The sequence below is a fragment of the Candoia aspera genome, chromosome 5, assembly GCF_035149785.1.
Source record: "Candoia aspera isolate rCanAsp1 chromosome 5, rCanAsp1.hap2, whole genome shotgun sequence".
In the NCBI taxonomy this organism is placed as follows: domain Eukaryota; kingdom Metazoa; phylum Chordata; class Lepidosauria; order Squamata; family Boidae; genus Candoia; species Candoia aspera.
The window spans coordinates 13,065,504-13,089,166 of NC_086157.1; the positions used below are offsets into that span (position 1 = coordinate 13,065,504).

Sequence of the window (23,663 nt, forward strand, 5' to 3'; positions counted from 1 at the left end):
AGAAGAGTTGTTAGAGGACTGTGATGGACAAATAGGAACTCCATCCTGCCAGGGCTCAATGTAAACCTGCTTTCTCCCATCCAGATTATAACAGCCTCCAGGCAAGATGTCCACCCACATCGTCTCCAGCTGGGCCAGGCAATATTAAACTGAGTATCATCAGCATATGATACCTTGCTTCAAATTGCCAGATTACCTTTCTGGTAATACTGTTTTAGTCCCATCTCAAGGCCTGAAACCTGAGTGAAAGGATCCCAGATAATCCACGTCCCCTGAGACACTCTGCAGTTGGATCTCCATCCCTTAGTCAATTTTCCTTAAAAAGGGAAGGTTGGATGCACCTTCAAAAGTTACCAACATCAGCTGGATCCATAGAGGGCCTCTTATGTAGGAGGCAGACCAGAGCACCCAGTCCCCAAGCAAGGTGTTGACTGTCTCCCAAATTTATGCCATCACAGACACAATTCCTTGCAGAGGCCATACTGGAGAGAATCTTTCCCACTTTTAATTAGACCAAAATTATATTTCATTGTAGATATACCATAAAGATATGTGACAATTATAAAATCAATATTACTGGATTTTTAAAAAATCACTTAATATATATTAGGTGGGCTTTGATTAGAAAAGGCCAACATAGAAGGATGTCTTCTAGAAAAGCTACCTAAAATATGTTAGTGTCAGGGCCTTGTATAGTGCAGAGGTGATGTTCCCCAGGACCTCTTCTACATTGCTGCGAAGTAGTAATCCACAAACATTAATTTGGGTTGGTTTTAAACTGACAGCCAGTAGAGATCTTTGAGCAGAGGTAGATGTGCGCACAAGAAACCAATAGCTTAGCCTTCTCTTCTCCAACCTGGTCCCCACCATATATATTGGGTCTGCTGGCTGCAGAGGCCATTCTAGCTGAGAATTCTGGAGATCTGTAATTCCAGCACAACTGGAGGGTCCTGTCTGGAAAAGGTTGAACTCTTTCACTGCAGGCTGGGTTTGCTAAATCTTAATTTCTAGTCTTTCTTTTTTTGCTCTGGATCTAGCTCCTTTCCTTCTTTCAGTTGCATTGCCTACATTCCCTTTTTTCCTTGGTAGAGAACTTTAAATGCTTTGTAATCAATCATTTGTTACCCTTTTTTGAGTTATAGTTGCAGCAGAACTTTTATTGAAATTACTTACTCTATTCCGTTCATACCTTACATATTTTCTAAGAGATTGAGATTTTGAGATCTTTCGCATTTTCATGTATGACATAGTTTGTGGAATTGTGAGTGTGTGTGTGTGAGAGAGAAATTAGATATAGCAGGAAGAATATGTCATGTTTTGAACAGAATATATGCATCACTTACCACAAAATAATCATTTTTCCAGGCAAATATTCAAACAGTTTCTAACAAACAGAATCTTGAAAGACCCAAAGCAAAGACGTTTTTTCAAATCCAATCATCTCTATGAACTCTTCACACTGAGCAGCCCAGATGGAGCCCAGGGGACAGAAACCAGCGCCATATTTGCAGGTGTGTCAAATGGGGAGCTCTGAGGTTTGTGTGATAAATTCAGAAGCACGAGCAGCAGCTGATGGTTTGTGTAATGCATTTCAGGAACCGGTTCTGATGTTCCAACACCAAAGCGGCTTTTGAAGCGTAACCGTGCAAATGTTTCTGAATTTTCTAAAAGGTGTCGTGCAAAGCAGTCAGATTCCTTCTCAGCAAGAAAACACGTAAATGCATCAGTTACAGCAGTAGAATCAGTTGAAACGGTCAAGGGAAACAACTCAGAAATATCCCCTTGTCCTCTTCTGAAAGATCCTGACAAAATTCCTGCTGCTAATACAGATGGGATCATGAGGACAGAAGGGAAACCTTCAGGCTTGGCTGAGGAGCCACTGTCCAGGGCACAGCCGGGGGAAGGAGGAGCACTGAAGGACAGGGCGTGTGCTGTCCCAGCTGATGAGAGCAGCATAAACAAGGAGAGACAATATAGCAGGGAGCAGGAGGTTGAGAATAGGTCAGTTACTGATCACAGAAAGCAGACTTCAGAAACGGAGCATCGCAAGGGCAAACTGAAGAGGCCCAAACGTTCTAAAGACGCCAGATTCGAAGGTGTGCCAATTCCTCACCTGGTGAAGCAGAGAAAGTACCAGAAGGAAAATAGTGAGGAAATGCAAGATCCAAAGAAAAGTGATGATTACGTTTTGGAGAAGCTTTTCAAAAAATCAGGTAGCTTTCTTCTATTGTGCTGTTTTGTTAAAAAATAATAATAATAATTTGAAAAGTGACAGAGGTCCAAATAACTTATTTCAATTTATTTTTCCATAAAAAGAGTTGCTGACAGACCCAGACTGAGAGCAGGCAGATTTATTACGGTCTGAATGCATTTGTGCATGTTTATTTATTAATTAACCTCCCAGAGTCACTCTTGGAGTGAGAAGGGCGGTGACTGAATTTGAAATATAAATAAATACATTTCATACCTTTCATTCAGGAGCTGAAGATGGTATGTGTAGTACTCCTTCTTCCTCTTTTTCCCCACAAAAACAACCCTGTGAGGTTTTTCAGTCAGGTTTTTATTTTATTGTATTTTATTTTTGGATATTTATTTATTTACTTATTTATTTCCCACCTTCATTATTTTTATAAATAACTCAAGGTGGCGAACATTCCTAACACTCCTTCCTCCTCCTCTTTTCCCCACAACAACAACCCTGTTAGGTGAGTTGGGCTGAGAGGGAGGGACTGGCCCAAGGTCACCCAACCGGCTTTCGTGCTTAAGGCGGGACTAGAACCCACAGCCTCCTGGTTTCTAGCCCAGCATCTTAACTGCTAGACAGATTTCCTGTACTGCTGTTACTCTCTGCAGCAGCACAGTTTGGGGGGAGGGACTCTGTCCTCAAGGAGAAATTGGGTGAGACAGATCGTGGCATTTTCCACATTTTTTTCTGTGACATTAGCAGGTTTGTTCATGTGTAGAAGCTGCATTTCTAGCAGCAAGGCAGCTAGCTGAGAGAGATCCACTCTGGCTCTGCACTTCTAGTCAGTTGTTGAGGTCTACTCCGTATGCAGAACATCTCCTCAAAAGAAAGGTTTAGCCTCTGCCCTGCAAAGCACCATGTCAAGGCAAAGCATGCCTATTAATCAGACAGCTATTTCTGTTTATTCAGACAAAGGGAATGGAGAGATTATGGTTTTCTGAAAGCCATTCCTTCCTTCCTCTCCCAGGAATACACAGTGTAATGAAGCACGATGCCATTATGGAAGCTTCTAATCCAGATTATGTGCTGGTGGAAGCAGAAGCTAATCGTGTTGCTCAAGATGCCCTCCGAGCCCTCAAGATTTCTCGACAGCGATACCGGGGAGCTGCTTCCACTTGGACTGGTACCACCCCAACAAGATTAAAGTAAGCCTGTTGACACTCCATCTGGAGCGATTGCTTTGTCCTGCTTTATGTATTTGAGGATGGTTTCTCTTACAATACAATTAACTTGGTGACATGCCATATCTAAAAGCATAATTTTCCACTTTTTCAGAGAGAAGTGAATAGCTAACCAAATTGCAAATCCATGCTTCGTGCTGAAGTGTGCAGATTCTCTACTTTAGCCTTTAAAATTATCTATGGAGCATCAGTATGTGATTGGAAAGCTTGCAAAGTCTACTGATGCTGCCTAAAATGTTGAAGGACAAGGTATTCTGATGCTCTTTGGTTGTTAGGCAAGAGAAATTTCCCTATCTCATCTTTACATTATTTTATGAGATAGTCTCTTCTTATTTTTTGACTAAAAAGCTGAAATATTCCCAGCTCCAAGCCAATGTTGTATATTTCTGCTATAGAGGGAGGAGAGGGTCATCTCCATCTTTCCTGGATGCTACTGACAGCATCTTTAGCCTTAATATTAAAGGGGTTTGCAGAGGGGAATTCAGCATGAGTAAAACCTTTAAAGCAATGGTTAGGGAGCTCTAGTCTACAGCTGCCATTTCTCAGCCCTGTCCTCCATGTTGAAATTAGTTTTAAAGAAAAAAGGGGGGGTTCTTGACCTAGAAAAGATTTTAAGCCTAATTGCTGTGTGAGTAGAGGCTAGGACTAATTCTCCTGGGTGTTGTAATCCCACAAAAATATTTTCTTCTCTTGATAATTAGGCTTTGAGAGAAGAAGGCTCCAGTCATAGGAAAAGGGACAAGGACTGCCACACTGGAAAATGAGACTCAGAGAGTGGACAAAAAAGAAGATACGACTTAATACGTGTAGTTTGTGGGTTGAGGTCAGCAGGAGGTGTATGTGGAGTTAACCTTCCTATGTTTTGCTTTGCCGTGTGGCCCTACAGCATTAATCGATACTAATGTATCTGCCTTGTGATGCCATGAGATCAGTTTGTGAAGAATATATCTCTGATTCTTGATAATTTCAGAAGCAGATTTGGCCAGAAGAGGAACCCAAATTTCATGATACCATCTTCCTCCTATCAAGCTCCAGGAAAAAAGTGCAAGTTGAAACATGAGCAACTCATAGTGAATGTAAGAAACATAATTCTTTTGTAGTTTCTCATCTTAAATACAAAAGCAACTAAGCCTATCTGACTGATTACAAGTTCCAGTTGTTCAACTTAGCTTGCATGCTGTATTTCTCTTGGTTCCTTTTTGTCTACGACAGTGGTAGCATATTAGGTATGCCTCTTGAGAAATTTTGATTACATCTGATTGTAATCATCTTCACTTTCTTGTCTTTTTATCATTAATATCAACTGGAATTCATCTGCAGGAGATAGTATTTTTTTTTCATATATTACTTGTGCCTTGGTTACAGTTATGTGGGTTTAAAAGGTCCCAAAAACATGTTCCAGAAAGGAGAAGAAATAGGTTCTAAGAGGTTCAAGAGACATCGATAAACTTTTGGAAGGAATTTTCAGGTTTCAAGAGCCAGAGATGCTTTTCCGTCAACAAGACCCTCATCTGTATGAAATGTTGGGGAAGGGCCCATTTAGATCTCATGAGCTTCCCTAATTTGGTCTGATGCAAGATCCTCTAGGATGCCAAGAATACCAGCGGTTTAACCCAGAATACCCTATCAAATCCAAGACATATCTTAAAAGCATACCTTTAAGGCAAAGCCACAGCAGATATAGACGGGGAAGAGGAAAGAAAGAAAAAGACAAATTAACTCTTCAGCCCAGGTCTTCAGTCAATCTTGAATTTCTTAAAATTATATAAGGGATGGTTTTTGACAGCTTCTTGAAATTTTCCTAAAGGCAGTTGCGGTAGCAAAATTTTTGAGAAAACTATATTCCAATATGATTCACCATCTCCTTTGAGAAACACAAATTCTTATTGGTTTCCCATACCTCCTGTTTAGAAGGAGAAAAAGGAGAGGTCAGTACACATCAGTGGAAAGAAAACCATGGCTCCTTATGTTTGATTCTTTATCTTTCATAGCTGGGTTGCTTGTGAATTGTTCTCCGCTTGGGCAGATAAGATCAGAGATCAGTGTCAGCAGAGGAAGGACAGGAAGAGCTCTCCCTTAAGCAGGTTTACACAGCTGTGATGAAAAAAGGTGGGTGGGACATGCAGAACAATGCCATCTACTCAGAAGTTCAGTTGTGTTCATTGGAGACCGTATCTAGGAAAGTGTGCATAAAATTGCAGCTTTGCAATGTAAGCTTGTCCCCATTTATTCCAAAGTAAGCCACATAGCATTTAAAGAGGTTTCTTAAATGTCTTCTTCAAGATAAGACTAAGTGTATCTCCTCCTTTGATAGTGTTCCTAGCTTAATAGATCGGGGGAACGCCATAGTCATAATGTGCTTGAACTTCAGCCAAGTCTTTGACAGAGTCCCTTGCAATATTCTCCTTAATAAATTGGTAAGTATGGGCTAAGTGCTGCCGCTTTGACAAGGATTAATTATTGCTGAATGACCACATCCCAAAAATGATTCCCTAGGTTGTAGAGGGAGTTACCCTGCTATTTGGATACTGGCATCACACAAATAAATAACTTTTCTGATAAGCGTTAACTGTTTTAAGTTCTGTAATGTGAGAATTCCTTCCAACATTTTCTTTTGTATTTGCAGGACACTGAGAAAGGGAGAGAGGAAAATATAAGTAAACCTCCTCACTTCGATGGACAAGCAGGAGCAGGAAAGTCCTCTTCAAGTGTGTTGGACTCATCTTCATTGCTGGCTAAAATGAGAGAAAGAAATCACCTGACTGGATCCCAGGGGAGAGATGATCAAACTGAGGGGAGTTTCCAGCACACCATCTCTGTACCCCCCACAGCAACAGAACATGATGAATTGCTGTTGGATATCCAGAACTTCATAGCTTTCCAGGCCCATGTGCCTGGTCAAGCTGGCACTCAGGAGATACTGCGGGAATTTGAATCAAAGCTGACCATGGAACAGTCTTGTGTCTTCCGGGAGCTCCTAAGAAATCTCTGCATTTTTCATAGGCAGTCAAATGGAGAAGGGCTTTGGAAACTAAAACCAGAATTTACCTGACCATTCTCTGGAAATGATTGCCCCATCCAACACACCTGTGGCTTTTTACCTCCTTTTAAAATGATACATCACAGAATTGCACTCTTGTGTCCCGTTCTACATAGTGCCACCAACATTATAAAACAAGAATAGAAACCAACTGAACATTTTCCTTATTTAAAAAAAAAATTAAATTGGATCTTAAAATGGATTTCTAGTAAGTTTTCTGGTAAATCATGCTGTAAAAATCAGAAAGAACAAGCTGTTTATCTGAATCGATACCTTAAATAGCAAGTGATTAGCCCTGTATATTAACAGCATTAGTAAGAATTATTTTAAAGCTGAAAAATATTAGTGTCACATAAAAATGTAATCTATATGAGAGAAATTCTGGCAGCAGCGAAAGTTAAGTGAAAATTGGTAAGTCAGGTCATTTTTTTTGGTTTTGAAAATTTAATAGAACAGACTTCTCAACATTTTGGGGCTGCTAACCTGTTGGAGGGGATGAATGTATAGACATTATTTTGCAATGATAGTTCATTCTGGTTGTAAAATGAAAGTGACTGTGCCAAGTTTGTAGAAAGCATTAGAAAACCTGTCTGCTCAGTAGAATCAATCTGTTCTGCCAGCTGTCCTTTCGGGCCATGCTCTCCTTGGCCCTTTTCCCACTTGCTCAGTTGTAAACCCCAATTATTCAAACTCCTGATTCTTCCCTTCCTGATCTGCTCAGATGATTGAAAATTTGTACTGAGCAGCATGGAAGAGGTTGCTGCTGTATCCTGTGATGTGGAAATCTCCACTTAGAGAAGTTTGTTTCTTGCTGTATTCACCAATTAACCAAATATCCATCCATCCATTTATTCTGCATGGCTGCCCATCTCAAACAAGTGACTCTGGGTGGTTAACAACAATAAAAAAAAAACAAAATAGACAATTGGCAGATGAGGTTTTAAAAAATCAATACAGATGACAATACAAATATTTCAGCAAAAGTAATTCACAGGTTCCAACAGTTGCTCTGACCCTCAAGCCCGGGAACATAGCCATGTCTTCAGGGCCAGTCTTAGCTCCAGGGTGATGGTGTTCTACAGGACAGGCACCGCAAAAGAAAGGGCTCTTTTTGTGAGTCCCACCAGGTGGCACACTTCAATGGACGGGACCCATAGCATGCCCTTCCTGCCATATTTGATGAGATGGGACGGGACAGTCAGGGAGAGGTAGTTCTGCAAATAACCAGATCCCGTGCCATGGAGAACTTTATATTTCACCACCACCACCTTGAATTGAACCTGGAAGCATATTGGCAACCAGTGCAGCTTGTGGATAGGTGTAATGGCCAATCAAGAAGTGCTCATAACTGGCTGCACTACAGCATTTTGTACCAACTGCAGCTTCTGGATGCTCTTCAAGGGCAATCCCATGTAGAGCGCATTGCAATAGTCCATCTGCGAGATGACTAAGCTGTGTGTATCAATGAACAGACCCTCTCAAGGTGCAGCTGGCATACAACATGAAGCTATTCGAAGGCTCTCCTGGTCCTGACCACTACCTGCTTCTTAAACCGGACTCACAAGTCAAGGAGGACCCCCAAATTGCATGCCAGTTCTGTTTGGGGTGATGCCACCACATTCAGAACAAGAAGTGGAGAATCCCTGGAACTGGGGCCCTAGAGCCCAAAGCCATTCTGTCTTGCTAGGGTTGAATGGAAGCCTATTCTGCCCCATCCAGACCTCTACAGCCACCAGACACACTGTCTGCAGCAATGCTTGGGCAGCCCAGAGTGGAGATAGAAAGCTGGGTATCATTGGTGCATTAATGATACAGTATAGGGAGTAAAGCAAGGTAATTTTATTTAGAAGCGTTTTTGTGTTTTTTTTACAAAAGATACTCTTTACGGAAGGGAGCCTAGAAAAATAATTAACATTGCTTTTTTTATAGGATAACAGTTCTCATTCAATACTGTAGTTAAACTGTAAGCATAAGTTCTATAAGCCCATAAAATACAACAAGTTTCAATTCCCCTTCTTTGATTTTGATTTCCCCTCAGGCCCCCTTTATATTATCTCAAGACCTCTAGCAACCTCTTCCTCCTCCAGGCAGAGGCAGGATGTTGGATCCATTATCTTGACATGCTTTTAACCTAGCTAAGGAAAATTCCACACCACCTGCTACGAAACTGCAATGGAAAAGGAGGTCACTCTCTTACTCTATAGGCAACCCTATAGAATTTCTGTGCTGTGCAGTATAAAATGAAGCCTTTTTGCATCCAGTTCAGAAGCCAAGCAATTTTAACACTGGTATTAACGCTACGAGTTGAATGAGTTAACGTGAGAGAGAAGACAGCAGTGTGTGAGTGTGGTTCCTTGGGATTTAGATGATAGCCATTTTGAATGATGTTACAGAGTATCCATGTATCTCTCGTCTTAATGCAGTTAGGGATTTGAGATTAACAAGGGTTTCATTAAGAAAAGATTGACTTAACTAAGTCACGTAGATTCTGCATGATGAGGATAAGCAATGAGAAATATTCACATGTTTAGTGTTTGCAGGCACTCAGCCCAGGAAGACAGAATGATGTGACTGAATGTTCTCTGTGATTCACTTTCTTGTAGGGTCTTCCTTTTCATTCTTGCCCTGCCTTCCTTGCAAAACAGACTCTGAGCCTTCAGGAGAAGAAATAGGCACCAAAACAGGAGTTAGTGGATTGATCCCCAAAGACGACAAGATGTAGATATAGTACTATAGAGTACAGTGATACAATTCTATATGGAACCAAGTTGACCTACTGGCTTATGAAATACACTGGCAGGAGCAGCTATCAGGGATGTGCAGACAGGTAGCCCAGAACTGTAAAGTGGATGTCAGCAAACTGAAAGTCCAGAATGAGCTGAAGTTAGCACTAACGCACTAACTTCCAAGATACCAAGTACACTCACCACTATCTCTGCCAATTTATGTGGAGACAAATACAGATAGAAACATATTTTGAAACTCGAAAGAAGCTGAAGACTGTGGTGGGTCAGTTGGTGTTCTCGTTAATTCAGTGAATGAACTTGGCAGTGCTGTGGAGGATGAATATGTGAGAGAAGAAATAAAAACAGTAATGCTGTTGGTGTTTAGTATTACTTGCCAAGCAAGGGAAGATATGGGCAATGCTACCCAAAGCAAATTGCAGATATTTCAAAAAGGGATGAAATAATAAACTCTGCCAAGTGTGGTCATTCCAGAAAATTCCTGCCTTGTTGAAAACTTTCAGAGAATGAAGGTACAGGAAGATCAGCTAAGGTTGACTTGATACTGATCAGTAGGGAGACTTAGCTGAAGAAATGGACTTAGCAGGAACGTTGGGGGAAAGTGCTAATTTACTACTAAAGTTTTGATTTTAAGGGAAGCTAAAGTTCAGTGTGGTAAAATGTGTATCTTGAGCTTCAAAAAAGCAGGTTTTAATTAGTTTAGAACAACAATAAATACAGTTCCATGGCAGAATAAGCTAATGGGAAAAGGAGCTCAAGATGGGTTAGGAGATCCAAAACAAGGAGATGATAAAACAAACAATTGTAATGGAAGGGGGTAAATGGAGTGCACAAAAGGCATACTGAATATTTGGAAACAAAAAAAAAGGGCATGTGAGAAATGGAAAGAGAACCAAGTCATCAGGGAGTGCAGACAGGTAGCCCAGAACTGTAAAGTGGATGTCAGCAAACTGAAAGTCCAGAATGAGCTGAAGTTAGCAAAGAACACCAGGAACATCAAGATCTTCTTTAAAATACACTCAAAGGAAGAGGAAAGGTTGTTACACCAGCTGCCATGTGATGATGGCCACATGCTTTCAGGTAGGGCTATTCAACTCTCAGTCTTCTCCAAGAAGAAAATATGTTTCCCACCAGCCAAATGTAAAAAGCAAAATGGAGGAACGCACTGAAGCTTGAGATATTCTTTGACCATGTATCTATCAGTTTACTTTGAATTAGATTAGAAGTTCCAGGCCAAATGAATTTCAGCTTAGAGTTGCTTGATGATGTTTTAGAGAAACCTTTGAGAAATTATGGAGAACAGATGAAGCGGTATGTGACTCGGTAAGAGCAGTCCTGTCTTCAAAATGGGGTAAAGGAATACTTAGGGCTATCAGACCAAACCATCTGACCCTAAAACTTAGGAAAATCTTAAGAGATAAGTCTCTAAGGCCCTTGAAAACACTGGTAATAGCTTGTTGAATGAATGTTTGTTACAGTCAAAGGACTCAAGAACAAATGTATTAACAAAACAGCATACATGTTGACATTTCATTGGAAACAAATTGTTTGGCAAATAGTTTCTTCCTACATCTAATGGCAGTAAAAAAATTTAGCTACTGCCAGAGTCACATTGGGCCTAGAGTCAGATAAACGAAACTGAAATGTCAACATGTATGCTGTTTTCGTGGTCTGATAGGACCAAGTGGGTGCACTCCCTATATGCTAGATGCTGCCAAGCCTCCATAGTCTAGGTGTAATCACCTTTCATAGTGATCAATGCCATTTTGATTCCATGCCCAAGCCCTGGCTGAAAAAGATCCAGACCATCCATCTTCTCTTTGCTGCTACCTTCTCAACAACCTTCCCCAAAAGGAAGACTGGAGACTGAGCAGAAGTTACTGTGCATGCATGGATCAACAAAAGGTTTCAGGAGGGGATACGCTGCCACCTTCTTTAAAGCCAGTGTCATTACATCCTTTCCCAGGCAAGGGTCTGAGGAAGTTCCGCTCTCCTTGGCATCTCAGAGAAGCCAGGATGGTTGAATTGAGCTTCAAGAGAGTAATGTTCTACCAACATTATCCCTATCTGCCTCCCTCCACAAGTTCAAAAGAATCCCATAGTATAACAAGACCAGAGTGGGTACTGCCAAATGGCATCCATTCCTTTATCTGCTAATAAACCCACATATCCTGCATGCTTTTCGTGTTTATTCTTCCCATCCTTCCCTGGACAGCCAACACAATAAATACAAAGAATTTATGCTCTGCTACTCTTACCACCACTAGGTAGGCTTGTATGTGAGCTGTTACCAGTGCTTGGTTGTGTCCATTTTGAGTTGTAACCATAGTAATTTTAGGTATCTAGTCACTATTTCCCATTTGGGAAGGAGCTGTTTGGGACCGATGACTGAGCAGATGCTTCCCTAGAACAATCTCGTCCAGCTCTCTCGCCACCTTCCACAGACTATTCCACAGATTAGTGAGACTGAGCTGCCCACCAAATTGTTGGGGAAATCTCATGCACCATTTGGAAAGCATCTGGATCAATTAGATGCTTGGGGAAAAACAATCTAAAAGATCCACCACCCTTGCAGAGGTCCAGGGCTTCTGTGATCGGCAATTTGATGAGGAAGTAAGGACCATGGCAAAAGACAGCTGTTAATGTCCTTCGTATGCCCCAGTGTGTGTGCTCTTGCACGTATGTTGGAGCCCATGGTCATCACGGAGGCTATTAACTGGAGACTGAAGTTGCTTAAGAATAAAAGCCCTTGGAACTCCAACATCAGCTTCAAGACAAGATCCAGGAGTTTGTGGAGGATAGTTGGTACACCAGCAGCAGCAGCTTGTCAATGAAACCCACTTCCACGCTCAGGCATTCACACCCAGTCTCCTTGGAGGCAGTCTTCTCTGTCACCATGCAAATGTCACAGGTACTCATTTATTTATTTATTTTCTATCCCGCCTTTATTTTTTTTATAAATAACTCAAGGCGGCGAACATACCTAATACTCCTTCCTCTTCCTATTTTCTCCACAACAACAACCTTGTTAGGTGAGTTGGGCTGAGAGAGAGTGACTGGCCCAAAGTCAACCAGCCGGCTTTCATGCCTAAGGTGGGACTAGAACTCACGGTCTCCTGGTTTCTAGCCCAGCACCTTCACCACTAAACCAAACTGGCTCTCGTTGCTACCCCTCCTCTCTGAACTTGGAATTGTAGCTGCTGTTGGACCTGAATCTCAGCAGGGCAGGTTTCCAACAGGGCTATTGCCTCATTGTTACCCAGCCAGGTCTCAGTAATACAAGCCAGATCCCCACATTTATCCATCATGTCACAGATGAACACAGACTGGATGCTTATCCAGAAAACGAGGTCAAGGTGCCTGACAATCTGGCTTGAAAAAAGGGACCTGCACCAATATTTGAGGCCCCCTTCTGCCATGGCTTTCCCAATATCCCCCTTTCTCCCTCTGCCTGTAATTGTCTTAATTTGGGGTGCCACTACCTCACCTCTAAGAAACAAACCTGCCCCAATCTTACAGGCCAGCAATGCACCAGCCCACCGTTAGACCGTTCGCAGGCAGGACAGTTTGTGGACCTGGCCTCGTCACAGTTGCCTTCTCAGTCACTCAACATTCATACTCCCCACCCCCAAATAACTACCCTACCTAACCTCTACCTAATCAATTCAGCTAGTTTCCACATCCAGTTGACCACCCACTAAAAAAAACATTCCTGGGAGCTTCCCCAAGTCGTCATGTCTTGGCTTACAAGGCATCCCCCTGCCTGACTCCTCTGCTCTCCCCTTCTTGGGACAGGGGTTGCTTCTGCCCAGGAGAGAAGCTTGAGCAGTCCTCATTCATCAATATTTATTTCTTGGGCCACTGATTTTCTGAAGCATGGTCTAAATGATTTCTGAGATGGCCAGCTCCTTTTTGGTGCTGTAAAATCCAGCTTTGGGAAATGTGTTACAGTTCAGCCTTGCCTGTTTTATTACCCTTGGTCAGTTTATTTCTCTACCAAAAGAATGAGGAACTTCTGCATATCCCAGACCTGGATGCTTTCAAGGTATTGTGTCATGCTCCCCGTTGCAAGGCATCCATGCATCACAACGGGGAACATGCCTTTCAGGAAGAAGGAAGGGATAGCCCTAATCCTTTAAGCACTCAACCACTAAAAGCAATCAAAGGACAAAGGAGGCACACCTTTGCCAGAACCAGAAGGGCCATCAAACAGATCGGCGGAACTTCCACACATTACCCCGGGGCACGCACCTGCAACGGATAAGGAAGAGGAGACAGAAGAAACCAGCGGTGATCACCCTAATCACTCATCAGCAGACCGGTATCACTTCCAGATCGCCCATCAGGGATCCGGATCCAACTTGTGGGACAATAGGGGGTGGAGGGAGACAAGGTCCGCCACGTGGGTATAAACGGGGTACCCCGCTGCCACGCCCGCATTCCTGGCTTTTTGCGCGTATGCACTCTGTATTCAATAAATGGAAATCCTTAGCCCATCTGACTCCGTGCCTTATTGGGTAACGAGGCAACCATTACATAAAGCCAGGAATCTCGAAAAAAAAATTTCCGCCAGCACCAATCCAGATCTGATCTGTGAGGGACCTGAGTTGGCGATGGACAGAATCCACTGACAGAGCGGCGGCGACCCAAGGACCGGCGACAGGTCACCCAGCTCCACGGAAAGAGCGATCGGCAGGACCCATACACCCCGACACCATGAAGTCCAGAGAGGTTCGGGATCGAGCTCAGAGGAGGAGACCAGGAGGAGCGGGACTCTCGAAGCCACGAGAGAGTCACAAGGCGAGTGGGTCACCCTGGACGAAACGGCGGGATCCCTGCCAGGACCGTTCGGGGCATCGAAAGAGGTGAAAGAACAGCACTGCACGACAACCCCAGGAGCGGAGGGAAGGCGGAGCGGACAGCCCGCGGATGGCTCCCCAGCTGATGAGCAGCTCAGCACGGTGGAATTGAGGCTGGAGTCAATAGAGCAGCTGCTCCTGAGGTTGGCGATCGGGTGGGAAACTCAAGGGAGAGGTGAGCCGGAACCAGGCTCCAGAGGCGCATCACCCCCCCCCCCCCAACATCCGAGACGGGACATCGGGGGCAGGGACGGAGGTGGCAAGAAGAAGACGCGGAACCAGGCAGAGGTCTCCGTGCCGAACCGAGGAGGAGGTCGTCTCCCCCCCCCATCCCAGAAACATGACATCTGGGTCGAGGGTGGAGCAGGCACGAGACGGGAGCAACACAACCAGGAACCCGGCCGAGGGAATCCCCACAGAGAGGATGGAGAACCCCAACATCCCGGGAAGTGCCCACATGCCCAGAGGTGAGGTGGAACCCACCGGGAGCAGGAGTCAAAGACCTCGGGGTCAAGTTCGATGGAGACCCGACCACGCTGTCCTTCATCACCAACACAAAAAATTACATGGATGAATATGGACAATGTTTCAGATCCGAAAAAGGCAAGATCAACGCAATAGCAAACAAACTACGGGGAAGGGCAGCTGATTGGTATGTACAGATGTGCCAAGCAGGTGCTCCAGAACTAGATCACGTTGACGACTTCATATGGGCGCTCGACCTACATTTCAGAGATCCCCTTGAAAAGGACAGAGCAAAAAGAGCATTAAGGGGAATCAGCCAGGGGCAACGTTCTGTGGCAGACTATACCATGGAATTCCAAGCCCTGGCTGGAAAGGTGGAGGACTGGTCACAATCGACCCTGATCGAGCGTTTCAAGGAAGGTCTGGACTTGAACGTCTTGAGGTGGGCGTTATGCAGGGACGACCCTACCACTCTCATTGAGTGGATACGGCTAGCCGGAAAGGCAGAAAATGCCCAAGAAACTTTTTTGCAAGTAAAGCGAACAGCCCTGCAAACGACAACGACAAGGGGACCCTGAACCGCGCCCGGACCAGTGAGACCAGCACCCCAATCCTGGAGGGAGGAGAGGGAACGGCGATTCACCAAGGGGCAGTACCTCCACTGCAGGAAGGAGGGGCACAAAGCCGCATCCTGCCCGAACACCAAAACCAACGACAACAGACCGTGGAAACCACCGGGCAAACCACCAACACTGCCTAAATGATGCCAGCCGCTACTGGAGAAGTCACATGGAAATCTTTTCCCTACCCCATGGAAGAGTCAGCGAGCGACGAGCCGGTGGGAAACACCAACCACCTGCCCTAAGAAGCGCCAGGGGGCAGGTGAGGGATCAAGAAGGGCACAGCAACAGCTGGGTGAGTGAAAACTGCCCCACCTTGTATGTCAAGGTTGAACTGAAATCACAGTTGAAGTCTGTAAAAATTTGGGCCCTAATCGACTCGGGCTGCTCCAGGTGCTTAATGTAACTGGACCTGGTGGCTGATTTAAAGCTCCGCTGCTATCAACTTCAGCACCATATCGTATTCACTCAATTGGATGGATCAGCAGCGGGGGGGGGGGGGGCGGTCACCCAATACACCGACGAAGTGGCGCTGCAGCTCGGCCACCGGGAAAGCCTGCAATTTATCGTGGCACCGGTGGGCCAACCACTAATAATCCTGGGTATCCCGTGGTTGGTGCGACGGAACCCACACATCAATTGGCAGACCAGGGCAATCACCTTCCCAGACGGCTCCTACCAAGCGCCTACAGGGGATCAGGTCCCCCGTGCTGCGGTGGGGAGGGCAGCGTCCACAATTACACATCTGGAAGAAGTGGCCCTGGCAGGCTTGCCAGAAAGGTACGCGGCGTTCGCAGATGTGTTCGGGGAAAAAGAGGCAGACAAACTCCCCACACACAGAAAAACGGACTGTACAATAGAACTGGTTCCCAACACACCCTTACCGAAGCCCAAAATTTATGCAATGACCCAGAAGGAGCTGGCAGCATTGTGAGAATTCGTGGGCAAAAATCTGGCACGCGGCTTCATTGAGCCTGCTAACTCACCAGTCGGAGCCCCAGTCCTTTTCAGGGGAAAAAAGGACGGGACATTGAGGCTTTGCACGGACTACCGCGGCTTGAATGCCGCGTCCATCTCAAACAAATACCCCTTACCCCTCATCAAGGACATCCTGGCACACCTCTCTAAGGGAAAAATATTCTCAAAACTGGACTTGCGGGAGGCTTATTTCCGCATGCGGATACAGGAGGGGGACGAATGGAAGACGGCTTTTAATTGCCCCCTGGGGTCGTTTCAATATAAGGTATTACCATTTGGTTTGGCAGGGGCACCAGGGGTATTTATGCAACTGATTAACAAGGTCTTGCATGACCACTTGTTCAAGGGGGTCCTCGTCTACTTAGACGATGTACTAATATACTCAGAAACGGAAGAGGAGCACGAACGCTTGGTTAAGCAAGTGCTCAGGAAACTCCGCAAAGCAGAGCTATTTGCCAAGCTCTCTAAATGTGAGTTTCATAAATCACAAATTGACTACCTGGGTTATAGAATCTCAGCGAGGGGCATCGAGATGGACCCAAGTAAGGTCCAAGCCATCCTGGCATGGGAGCGCCTATGCACGAGGCAACTGCAAAGTTTCCTCGGATTCACGAATTTCTACAGGGGTTTTATCCAGGGACTGGCAGAAATTGTGCTGCTTCTAACCAACCTACTCCGTACAAAGGGCTTGGGAGACACGCGAAAGTCACGGAACCCGGGAGCGCTCCTGAACTGGACTGCTGACTGTCAAAGGGCTTTTGAGCACCTCAAAAGCCTCTTTACAGCAGAGCCAGTACTGCAACACCCCGACCCCACCAAGCCTTTCGTTGTACAAGTCAACGCTTCCGACTTTTCCATTGGGGCACTCCTGCTTCAGCGGGATTCTGACAATCAGCTGAAGCCATGCGCGTACCTTTCCCGCAAGTTCTCCGAAATGGAATGGAGAGGGCACGTGTGGGAAAAGGAGACGTTCGCCATCAAAGCCACCCTAGAGGCACGGAGGCACCTCCTGGACGGACCACAAAAACCTAGAGGCTCTCAGCACTCCAAAACGCCTCAGCCCCAAACAGGTTCACTGGGCGCAGTTCTTCAGCCGGTTTGACTTTAAACTAAAATTCATACCAGGGAGGAAGAATTTCCTATTCGACGCTCTCTCCAGGTGGCCCCAAGATGCCAGTCAGGCATCCAACTTTGTAGGCATTGTGTGGACCGACACACAGCTGGGTTGCCAGGCCATCATGCGCAGCCAAACCGGGACACAGCACACCCCAGCGCAGCCACATGCAGGGGGAGGGAAACGCATGTCAATTTCACCTAGCTTGCAACAACAGTTCACTCAAGCCCTCAAAACAGATACATGGTTGCAAACCAACCAACACAATGTATCTTTCACAAACGGTCTGGCTTGGAAACAGAATAACTTGTACGTGCCAGAACAATTGCGAGTGGAGGTTTTGAGCCGCTCACACAACGACAAAACAGCTGGGCACTTCGGGTTCATGAAAACACTGCATCTAGTCAGACGACAATTCTGGTGGCCCACCCTTAGGCGGGATGTAAAGGAATATGTCGCTGCTTGCCCCACATGTGCCATGGCCAAATGAAAAGTGGGGAAGCCCCAGGGACTGTTGCAGCCGGTAGCGAGCCCCTCCCGCCCCTGGGAAGAAATATCGATGGACTTTATTGTGGACTTGCCATCCAGCCAGAGAAAAACGGTTATCTGGGTGGTAAAAGACTATTTCTTCAAACAGGCGCACTTTGTACCCTGTGCCTCCACTCCCTCCGCACAACAGCTGGCACGCCTCTTTTTAAACCACATCTATAAATTGCACGGCGCCCCCTCCCGTTTGGTGACGGATAGGGGCACACAATTCACATCCAAATTCTGGAAGGCATTTTTAAAATTAATTGGAACCAAGCAAGCAGTGTCCACGGCTTGGCACCCCCACACGGATGGCTCTACGGAGATTCTTAACTCCACCCTGGAGCAATTCTTATGCTCATTTATAAATTATCAACAGGATGACTGGGTAGACCTGCTACCCTTTGCCGAGGTGGCCTACAACAATGCAGTGCACCAGAGTACGGGTCACACCCCATTCAAGGTCATATATGGTAGAGACTTTGTTCCAATCCCGGAACTGCCCCAGCCAGACTCCCCGCCCTGTTCCCCAGATGACTGGGCGGCGCAACTGGCCACGGTTTGGCCCGTCATCCAGCTGGCTCTCTCAGACGCCCAAGCAACATACAAAAAGTTCGCGGACAACCACAGGGCGGCGCAGCCAAACTTCAAGGTGGGAGATAGGGTCTACCTCTCCACCAAGTTCATCAAGTCTCCGCAGCCCTCGAAGAAACCGGCACCCAAATTCATTGGCCCGTTCCCAATCACGGAAATCATCAACCCAGTGACTTTCAAGCTGGACCTACCACACAACTTAAGACGCATACACTCAGTGTTCCACTGTGCCCTACTGAAACCGGTCACCTCTTCAAAGTGGCACAATGAACCCCCCCCCCCGCCCCCACCCATCATGATAGATGGACAACAACATTTTGAAATTAAGGAGGTACTAGACTCCAGAAGACTAAGGGGCACCTTACAGTACCTCGTCCACTGGAAACATTTCCCCCACCCGGAGTGGGTGCAAGCGCGAGAGGTATCAGCACAGCGGCTTGTCAAACGCTTCCACGAAGCATACCCCGACAAACCGGCACCCTAGAGTTTTTTGGGGGGGAGCAGTATGTCATGCTCCCCGTTGCAAGGCATCCATGCATCACAACGGGGAACATGCCTTTCAGGAAGAAGGAAGGGATAGCCCTAATTCTTTAAGCACTCAACCACTAAAAGCAATGAAAGGACAAAGGAGGCACACCTTTGCCAGAACCAGAAGGGCCATCAACAAATCGGCAGAACTTCCACGCATTACCCCGGGGCACGCACCTGCAACGGATAAGGAAGAGGAGACAGAAGAAACCAGCGGTGATCACCCATCAGCAGACCAGTATCGCTTCCAGATCACCCATCAGGGATCTGGATCCAACTCGAGGGACAATAGGGGGTGGAGAGGGACAAGGTCCGCCACGCAGGTATATACGGGGTACCCTGCAACCACGCCTGAATTCCCAGGTTTTTGCGCGTATGCACTCTGTATTCAATAAACGGAAATCCTTAGCCCCAATCTAAGTGAGTCCGTGCCTTATTGGGTAACGAGGCAACCGTTACATATTGTTGGCCAAGTATTGTGCAAATGAGTTTTATCTTTGTAGTTAATTGCCATCTCTCTGGGGATGGGACAGGTCTGGCTAGTTCTTCATGGACTTCATCATTGTTCTAAATAGCTTGGTCATGGACAGAGCTGAAAGGAGATGCATAAGAGAGATCTTATTATACTGTATTATAGATTATCGCTGATTACATTGATTCCTGCTTTCCTGGGCAATAGGAGAAAATAATCCATCCTAAGGTGCCTTCTTTGTGCCAAGCCTGAAAGAACTTCTGAAGACAGTCCAAATTAAGAAACAAAACCCATTAACATTTACACAATTGTTTTCTTTACTTCTTTAGATTATGGAGTATCTCTGGAAGCAAGAAAAACTTTCTTCTAAATATCCTGGTCACTCAAAGCATTCAGTCAGTCAGTTTCTGTGGACACCCACTCCTATACAACTCTGGGTGGCTTACGAGGGTTATAAACAACAATATAAACAAAACAAGAAGAGAACAAACCATGTCGAAGTAGGGGAGATGATATTGGAAATGAGCAATATAATTCTGGGAAGATAGCTGAAAAAGGAAATCACAAAACATCTAGAGAAGTTTACTAGGGAATACTGTAGAAAATTAATTTTTGTTGGATGGACCCTGGGAGTTTTGTAATTTGTATTGATAATGGTTAACAACCTCAAATTTCTTTGAACACTGAATTCTTATATTTGGTTCAGTGTGATAATGCTGTATTTCTTCATTAAACATCAAATTTGTTTTATGATTCTGTCTGTAAAGCTGTAGTAATCAGATAGACAAATGTTACAAAATGGGATACAGAAACAAAACTGTTTGGGCTACTGGAAGGGCAAAAAATAAGTGTAAACTTTAAAACCAAACAAAATGAAACCAGCCTCATTTTTATCCACTTTATAATGGGAAACCAAAAGAAAATCCATCATTTTCTGCCTATCACATTAGTTACCTTTCATCTTTGGAGCTGAGTCTAAAACACAGAACAAATGGGAGAAAAGAATTGGGCAACTGAACAAAACATGAAGCATCTCTTCCCCCAGACTCTGCCTTATAAGTCACTGGAATCATACAGTATTTTTGTGAAATGGCATTTTAAAACACTATTGGTACTGGTGGCATTCTTAGATGTCTTGAGTCCCAAAGTCTCCACTACAGGTAGTCCTCACTTAATGACCACAATTGGGACCAGAATTTTGGTTGCTAAGCAAAGCGGTCATTAAGCGAATCCTATGTGATTTTACGATCTTTTTTGTGGCAGTCGTTAAGCAAATCACTGTGGGCATTAAACAAACCGCATGGTCATCAAGCAAATCAAATGGTTCCCCATTGATTTTGCTTGCCAGAAGCCAGCCAGGAAGGTTGAAAATGTCGATCATGTGACCAAAGAGATAAAGGCAAACCGGTTGCCAAGTGCCCAAATTGTGATCACATGATGGTGGAGATGCTGCAAAAGTCGTAAGCATGAGGACTGGTTGTATGTCGGTTTTTTCAGCACCGTCGTAAGTCTGAACCATCACTAAATGAATAGTTGTTAAGCAACGATCACCTGTACTTATTTTCTTATTTAAAGATAGCTTTAAAAAAAAAAAGAACTGCTGAAAACATTATAGGTGAATATTTAATTTCTAACTTCCCTTTGTTGTGCTCCAATTGATATACAATATTTATAAACATTTAAATTTGTTTATTTATTTATTTTATTTCTATTCTGCCTTCATTATTTTTATAAATAACTCAAGGCGGCAAACATGCCAAATACTCCTTCCTCCTCCTATTTTCCCCACAACAACCACCCTGTGAGGTGAGTTGGGCTGAGAGAGCGCAAGTGGCCAAAGGTCTCCCATCCAGTTTTCATGCCCAAGGCAGGACTAGAACTCTCCTACCACGCTTGATTGGCTATTGGGCTGAGGGAGAGTGATCGGCCCAAGGTCACCCAGCCGGCTTTCATGCCTAAGGCGGGACTAGAACTCTCAGTCTCCTCCTTTCTAGCCTGCTGCCTTCACCACTAGACCAAACTGCTCTTTTATTTTCATATATTTCTGATTTCAGTTCTTTGGTCAATTCTTCTTCCCCATAAAAGCCATACTCTAAATGCTTAAATTTACCTTGTTGTGTAATGTGTAATATATATGCTGTTAATTTTGCCATTGCTGCATATTCTCCAAGTTTAAGTTCCCTGAGGCACCGATCCACTCACGTATGTGTGAGTGTGTTCTCCTTTTGAAGCCCTAATGTATTTCAACACCTCCTTCAGATATACTGAAACAATACACAGCTGTAGCTGTAGCCTCTTTTTGGGTTTAGCCTTAGCCTTCCTTAAGCTTTCAAATAATGGAGGCAAGGCAGTGCCGTGAGATCCTACAGCAGGCTGAAGTGGCAGAATTACCGTTTGGCATCAGCAGATGTTTGCAGCGTATCTCTTAATCTGAAGGTGCTCAGAATTGCAAGAGCGGAAGGGTTGCACCCCAGGGCCTGGCCAAACTGCTTTCTGTTCAATCAGGACAATCCTGGGGGTTTCCAGAGCAGATCTTAAAGCAGGGGATCTGCAAGCACTTCCGAAACAGTGCAGCAATTACTAGAAATCGGCACTGCTTGTCAGAACAAGTGCCTTCAGATTAACATCTAATATTTTTAATTAATTTCCTTGCTAAGAACATGGTATGTCTTGCTCTTAGCAAAACATCTGACAAGGTTCCCCATATTTTGTTGGGTGAGCCAACTACATAATGGTGGATTGGCACGATGGCTGAAAAATCACACTGTAACCAGAAATTACATCATCACAAGGTCCCTCTGTGATGGAAGGAGGCATCCAGCAGGGTGCCACAGAATTTGGTCTTCAGCCTGGTCCTGTTCTGTATTTTTGTTAATGGCTTGAATGAAAGAGTAAAGAAATACTGATCAAATTTGCAGCTGACATAAAATTGGGTGGGTTAGAAGACAGAAATACAATTCAAAATTCTCTCAATTGGTTAGAAATATTGGGTGCAAATAACAGGAGTAAATTCAGTGGAGATAACTGCAATTCTTCGTTAAGGAAGCAGATGCAGAGGCATAGGACGGGGATACCTGACTTAGCATATGTGAAAAGGATTGTGGAACCATAGTCGATCACAAGTTGAATGGGAGTCTACGGTGTGAATACAGTGTGTAATCAAGGATAATGTGCAATTAACAATGGGGCTGTGTTTAATCAAGGATGATTTGTAATTGGCATCAATGGGACTGAATGTAATTAAGGATTATGTGTGACAAGAGTCTATTTACATGTCCACGTCAGTGGAGAGAAAGCAGGAGTGACTGGTTGAGATGTGTGGAAGAATAAGGAGCTCAGCTGAAAGGGAAAATGTGCCTCAAGGACCTTGAGGTCCACTCCAGAGCCCACCGAGGTGAGAATGAATATTTAAGTCCTACCACAGCGATTGAGAACCTACTCCAGACCCAGGACTGGGTCCTGGGTCAGACTGTCCAAGTGACAGTGGAATTCGACTTGTAAAGTGACTTAGTGTATAAAATAGGGTCTCTGAAAATGGGGTCATGACTTCCTGTACTGTACATGTCTTGGTCTGAATTCTGCTGGATCCCAGTTCCTGTGGATATATCAGAATATGAAAACATAGTCTATGAGGCTAAGGTGCAATTTAGTCATATTAATATTGGTATTTTTTCCCCTTTATGTCTCCTTTGGTAGTAAATTTTGGTAGTAAAATTTCAGATAAAATGGGATACTCAGGATGAATGTCACAGACAATGAGAAATGGGAATTGCTTGGAGGAGGCTTTAGTTATTTTGTCCAAGTATGGATGATTGGACCAAATGGGTCCTCAGATTTTGCTTTTTAGAGCAATTACGGTATTTGAAAAAGAAGGACTTGCATTAAGAGTGCAACGTACCTGTGGAGTGGAGAAAATGGTAGACTCCGTTTGCATTTTGGTAGTGACAGAAGTTCATTTAATGAAGGATTGTTTGAAATACAGTATAAGAACTCCAATAGGAATTATTTGTCATGACAAGAAACTTTAGGATATGATTTTAAAACTGTGGGGTTTGTTTGGTTTTTTGAGGGGTTGACATTTGGAATTTGTGATATTTTATAATTAAGTAGATGTAAGGTTTTGGTCCAGTAGGTGGCAACAACAGGGCTTATGCTGATCTTGCTTCCAAGTAAAGTTGAGAAGGAGGGGGGGAGGAGAAGAAGGAGAAGGAGAAGGAGGAGGAGGGGAAGGAGGAGGAGAAGGAGGGGAAGGAGGAGGAGGAGGAGGGGAAGGAGAAGAAGGAGGAGGGCAAGGA

General features: G+C 44.6%; 2 protein-coding genes across 2 annotated transcripts in view; both read left to right on the forward strand.

Annotated features, from left to right (window-relative positions):
- ERCC6 (ERCC excision repair 6, chromatin remodeling factor) overlaps positions 1-6,751 on the forward strand; it is a 62,323-nt gene extending 55,572 nt beyond the window's left edge. Inside the window, exons 17-21 of the mRNA XM_063304616.1 lie at positions 1,366-1,511; positions 1,596-2,213; positions 3,213-3,390; positions 4,397-4,502; positions 6,053-6,751. Coding sequence (XP_063160686.1) covers positions 1,366-1,511; positions 1,596-2,213; positions 3,213-3,390; positions 4,397-4,502; positions 6,053-6,478 — 1,474 coding nt within the window. The 3' untranslated portion in view covers positions 6,479-6,751. The remainder of the gene's footprint in view (positions 1-1,365; positions 1,512-1,595; positions 2,214-3,212; positions 3,391-4,396; positions 4,503-6,052) is intronic.
- CXCL12 (C-X-C motif chemokine ligand 12) overlaps positions 1-23,663 on the forward strand; it is a 277,761-nt gene that overhangs the window by 223,715 nt on the left and 30,383 nt on the right. The window lies entirely within an intron of this gene.